Source organism: Hesperophylax consimilis, chromosome 8 (genome assembly GCF_061612785.1).
Source record: "Hesperophylax consimilis isolate HC1 chromosome 8, BYU_Hcon_1.0, whole genome shotgun sequence".
Classification (NCBI taxonomy): domain Eukaryota; kingdom Metazoa; phylum Arthropoda; class Insecta; order Trichoptera; family Limnephilidae; genus Hesperophylax; species Hesperophylax consimilis.
The window spans coordinates 1,379,566-1,385,565 of record NC_142843.1 but is presented as its reverse complement, the minus strand read 5'-3'; the positions used below and the strand labels follow the sequence as shown (position 1 = coordinate 1,385,565).

General features: G+C 35.3%; 1 protein-coding gene across 3 annotated transcripts in view; it reads right to left on the bottom strand.

Moving 5' to 3' along the window:
- Positions 1–6,000, bottom strand: part of LOC149421378 (uncharacterized) — a 32,396-nt gene continuing 26,396 nt past the window's right edge. For all 3 annotated transcript variants that reach the window (XM_089634362.1, XM_089634364.1, XM_089634363.1), the window contains exons 2-5: positions 4,521–4,656; positions 1,944–2,132; positions 995–1,111; positions 1–293 (exon numbers count right to left, since the gene is read on the bottom strand). In XM_089634362.1, the coding sequence (XP_089490488.1) occupies positions 219–293; positions 995–1,111; positions 1,944–2,132; positions 4,521–4,634 (495 nt within the window). In that variant the 5' untranslated portion in view covers positions 4,635–4,656 and the 3' untranslated portion in view covers positions 1–218. The remainder of the gene's footprint in view (positions 294–994; positions 1,112–1,943; positions 2,133–4,520; positions 4,657–6,000) is intronic.

Here is a 6,000-nt window from a genome sequence, read left to right as displayed (position 1 = left end):
TATATAAAATAGGGTTGCATTATTTCATTCGACGAAAACAATAAATAAATAATTTACCATTACAAATAAAATAAAATATCTTTATAAGAAAACACGATGAGAGTTAAGGATGATGATGAGATGTTATTTTGGCGTTACTGGTAGGGTATCTCCATCGTCCTTTAGACTGGGGTTGCTGTGCCAAGAGGGGGTGGGAGTAGTACACCCACTGCAGGGGTCTAGATCCCTCGGTAGGACCTGGTGGCCAGTATGGTGCTGAAGAGGTACAACGCAGAGACTATCAGACCAATAATCTGAAACGAAAATATCATTTATCATCGTCAAATGTATGTATAATGTTGTTTAATTTATTATATAACGTTTTCGTTACTGGCAAATTGCATATAATACCAAGTTATCTAGTGAAATGTGTAAGGCTATGTACGAGTATGTTCAAAAAAGCCTTAAAGTCGTCGCTATGTGGTTGAAATTGCTCCGTCGCGGTAGGTAATGTGTCGAAAAAAATAGAAATGAACTAAATGCCATTTGATACATTTTCACGACCCAGCAATTAACTTTTTGCAAGGAAAATTATGGAAATTTTGGTGAAAAAAATACCATTATTTTTTCTACTTGATTTTTTTGCCGTGAAAGTCAACCCTTGCCCTAAACCTAGCTTTTCTTATCAATATATATATTTTGAAGTCACTCAATGATTTTGATTTGTTGTGAAAGTCAACCCTTGCCCTAAACATAACTTTTCTTATTAACATATACATTTTGAAGTCACTCGATGATTTTGATTTGATGTGAAAGTCAACCCTTGCCCTAAATCTAAGATTTCTTATCAACATATATGTTTTGAAGTCACTCAATGATTTTGATTAGTTCTTAGAATTTGATCGTTTCTGATCGAAATGAGAGATATTTCAATTATTTTAATATTTTTAAGACTTTAATGTACAGTATGTATTGCCTTTCTACTATATTTTATCAAATGAATGAGTTTTCTTACGGAACAAGCCAAGTAAGGTTCGTAGTTGTAGGTGTACTTTCTGTGGTTCACTTCCACCAAGAGCGTGAGGGCGGCCGAAAAGTACAGGATACACGCGATGCCGTGGTACACCACCTCCTGCAAACAGAACATACCGTCATATACATTATTCTTCTTCTTCTTTCGTAGGATGGGGAGTCAGAGGGGGACATCTAGGTTTGCGATCCAGTATAGGGCTGTGGTGTGGACTTATCAATCCACAATATGTTCGGTGGTCTGCAGGTGCAGAAAAGAGTTTGGAAGAAAGTAAAAATTTAGGCTGTCTCGTAGTTGGGTCGTTAGATGGGTATTTTCCACGTTGTAATCGTTGTAGAAAATTGTCTAATTATAGGCGACGTGAAAGAATCGTTCAAAATCGAAACAGCGCTTAAAAAAATTAGTTATTTCGATGACCAGATCTGAGAACTTCTCAACCTTCTACCCACCCCCTCACAACAATCCCCGATTTGGGCAAATCACTGGCATCAGCCAGTTGGTACTGTGTTAGGAAATAGTAAGCCCAAAATATTGTTTAACAGTGTAGAGAAATAAATATGTGAAATCCTGCTTGATTTTTCATTTATTACTATTACTATTATCGTTTCCAGAAGGCCTCCGAATCCTTCTACATATTTACTTTTTCGCTTTTACTCCAATTTCATCATCTTACATATAAAATAGATCCATGACCGGATCAAATAATAATAATATATGTAAAGTTATGTAATATACTAATCCACTCACTTCATGTGATTCTATGTTAATTTCAGTATTTAAATACATATTTTTAATAATTTTATTAACGATGAGAAGCGATATGGATTTCGCTGTCTATCTGATCCGCCGGAAGCCAGCAGGTCTTTTATAGCTTCCACGAATGAAATTTAAAATCGTACAAATCATGTTTATAATAAGGTCACAAATAACTTACGTAGATGGTTTTAGAAATGATGGAGGATGTAGCCAGCGAGACTAGACAGGACGTCAGCAAACAGAAGGTTCCTATGAGGAAAGCTACCGCCATCAGCAGGAAGAATAGTTCAGGAATTTGACTGGCGTAGTTGTTGTAATACCGACTCATGTAGTAGCTGACGATGCCCACACATACCGTGCCCAGAATCTGTAAAATACAAAAATAAGTATTGACTAACCAATAAAGAAATAAACATAATGAAATCTTTTGCCAGAATATCCCAGGACTAATTTATAATGTTGTAATCTGCATCAGTTCGGAGTTAGACAAGGCGATTACCACATTCCTAGGCTGTGTCTGTATTGTGTATTCTGGTTTTTAAAAGCTTTTGGTTGTTGATGTTGGGCCTAAACCTGACCTGTGTCTAATGTGTTCGCATTGGATTAAGCCAGAAGGAATCATTCCAGAAGTGGGTACTTCACATCAGACTATACATACATTTTGTTGGTGTTTGACTTTGTTTGTATTTTAACCAAAGTCGTTTTGCACTTCCCACGCTTTCTTGGGGCTACGTTTCGATTAATTTCAAGGAGGCAAATGAAATTTACAAGCTCCCAATCGACTTCTGGGATGACGGGTTAACAATATTTTCCCTGATGATGGACACCATGAGGCTGCATAAAATGTTCCCTCAAACATAACATGAAGAGGAAACGCAACACGGGAAACTTCCCAATATCCCAAAATACAAACATCATAAATTTTATCGCTTCAGTTACAATGCGTGCTCACCTTTGTTTATATGTAAATGACAATAACACACAGCCAAATATAATTAATCGAAGTTGTTTATGAATCGATACACCATTCGGCAAAACGTGACATTGTTGTTTGGTAAACAGTATTCATACCGCATGACGTGAGAATCCAGCGAATCCAAAAGCATCATTCCCGTCCCGTCTCGTCGATGTAATCATTTGGGTCAGTGTCGATTATAGACTCGCTGTAGTGAATTCAGTGAATTGTTGAAATCGCGACTTGAGGTCGACTCCGGGGTAATAATTGTCATATCTCGCACCAAACAAGAGGTCTTTTCAAAGCCCGTCTGCATACAAGATGCCTTTTATGGCTATGACTGTTGGCTTTTCTCCAGGCGTTATCGAAAGTGACTTATGTATGTTGCGGTCGTAGTGTTCAGTATTCAACAAGTAGGTAAAATATGGGATAACAAAAGGTTTATAGTTTCTTAGTCAAGGATGATAAACTAGGAAAAATGTGTTTAGGATTTTTGAATTTGTTTCCTGATATATTTCATCAATAATAAAGAGTATTATCAACAAGTTCGTGTTATCGTCCTTTCAGCAGTTAATGGATTCTTTCGAAATCCTCTACGCTCTATCTCGACACTATCTGGGGCATATACATGTTTTGTTCATAATTTCAGCGCTGTGCTTTATAATGCTGCAATATATTATCTCATGTGGGTTTTAGTTAATTAACTTGTTTGTTTGAACTAGTCTTATAATTCTTTTAGAAAATTTCGAAATTTGATTTAAAACACCATTGGCCCCAGGAGATCGAAGATTTAATAAGAAACACCAGTTTTAGTAGGCAAATGCACGCTTTGATTCGTAGACTCATTCAGATATAGGTCAGTGCCAACTACACTGAACCGGTAACAACTGACAAGTCTCCAAGGAATTGAAGGAATGTATCTTTTTATAAACAACTTACTCAATGTTACAAGATGATATCATAACAATCATTATATAAAACCTGAATAATATCAACCTTCATTAGGAATTAATCAGCATAATTTATTTGAAACAATGATGTCACCAAGAAAGTAACCAGTGATAAAGTATGGGTTGTGTACCATTTGGTTGGATTAGTCAATTACAATTTGGGAGGTTGGTATGGAAACCATTCATTAGATAATCAATACCTCTGTCATATTATGTCACCCCAAGTTATTGGCTACGTTTGGTGACTTAGCAGGAATGCCCGAATTCATGGGGCGAGGTTTGTCCGGGTGACACATCGAGGCCGACTAGAGTACAGGATTTTGAAGTGTCACGTGATCAAGAGCCATCGAGAAACGACAGTTTGCAAATAGCATCGATTGTTGTTGATACTCGTTGTTACTTTTTTTTTATATGTGTTTATTCAGTTTTTTTTTAATTTGTACATTATTTTCTCTTACTTAGATCTTACAAAACTGATCAATCAGTTTAATTGTAAGAAATCGCTGCTGATTTGTGTGGTTTTACCGCAAGTATATTAAATAACTAGAGTGATTAGACTATTTTAAACAGTGAAGTTTACTTAGCGACAGCACTGACTTCGTAAATTGGCCTGTACTCTAATCATCCTTGTAGAAACACTGACCCCAGATACCTACCCATCTCCCATACCTTTTTCCTTCACAGAACTCCCTCTTCTCACTTTACTTAAAACAAGACTCTCCACACAGCATCCCCAAAGATGACATAGGCCTTGAGGGATATTATTTACCTCGTGGCCTCCTGTACGGAGATCTTTTGAATACCTTCGGTTCCTCATTGGAGTAATATAGTAGATGGGGTCTTTTCTTACCAGCTGGGCGAGTTTGAGGAAGCCAGGTCCTGTCTTGAGGTAGCCTGTGTTGAGGATGATGGCTGAGGTGGTGGTGGATGTAGTGGTCCTGGTTATCGTGACGCTGTGCGACATTTTGATTGTTTATTTTAGTGTCCTGAAAAGAGAAAAAAATATTTATTATCACCCTGCCCTTTGCAACAATGTATTTTCTGGATTGAAAAAAGATTCTTAGTAATCCAACTATTACAGATTTAATATACATATCTATTTATGTTATTTATTTACAAACACTCCTTGCATACAAAATAAAGCGTAATATTTTATTTCCAGAGTAAACCTTGTTTAGTTGATAGAAATCTCCACCGGGCAAAAAGTCTGCCTTAAAACAACCAAGAAGATTAGGATTTATAAACCTTTTTTAAACCTACTTTCTGCGGCGATAAAGTATATCAAAAGACGTGGTTTTGCATCACTAACAACCGTGAAATTATTATTTCTTCCAATTTATTGGAATAACTTTTGAAGGTTATATTACACAATAATTTAAACATGAACAAGACACCGAACATAAAAAGGTAATGGTTGAAATTAGGGATCGAACGCAGGACCTCTGTTATATATGTTATATTTTTATCGTATAGTATTTTTAGTGTGCCTTATGTCGCCAAGAATATAGGTAACAGCCATAAAAAATCTTTTAGCCAACGAAATCAAGAACGCTTTTTGAAAAATTGTTTTTTTTTATAATTTTATAAGAAAGAAAAAAAATAATAATCAAAAGAAACTGTCACAGTTAATCTTGCCAAACCATTCTAAAATACATTTTTAGTAGTCTACGCTCATATTTTTTTATAAAGTAATTGACAAATTTATTTTAATTCTACTTAAGGGAAACGATAGGAAATATTTCAATGTATCCAAAGCATTTTTTTTTGTATTCATAATGTAAACCAATTCGTAGTAAAGATTAATTAAAAATATTGATTTAGCATTAAGTTTCGCCTTTTCCAACATTTTATTGGCCGATATATTTTCGTGTGATTAGAAAGTTCAACCCAACCGTCACCTTTTTTTAAAATTTTCTGTCTCTTGTTCTGTTTCATGTTTAGATTTACTAATATTATCTTCTTCAATGGTTTATTTTGATCTTTTATCTTCGTTTTTTTTTTAATATGTCTCAGTCTTTATTGAAGCAAAACCGCAACACTGATGTCGTTACTATCATCTCGAACAGCAATATAGTACAACATTAGGATATTATTTGACTTTTCCCTGGTGAGTTTAATAAATCAAAATCCTAAAACTGCCACTCCACTAACAAATTCTTCATAACAGGTATAAGGTGTAACGATATTTTTCCTAAAATCCAGATGACGTACCTCCTTTAAATATGTCAAAAACATGTTGTGGAGGTGTATGGACTCTTGGTGCAAACACTCAATTTTGCAAGTGACATCATTGCAGCTCGTTATTCATATTCATAACGTCATTTTCTATC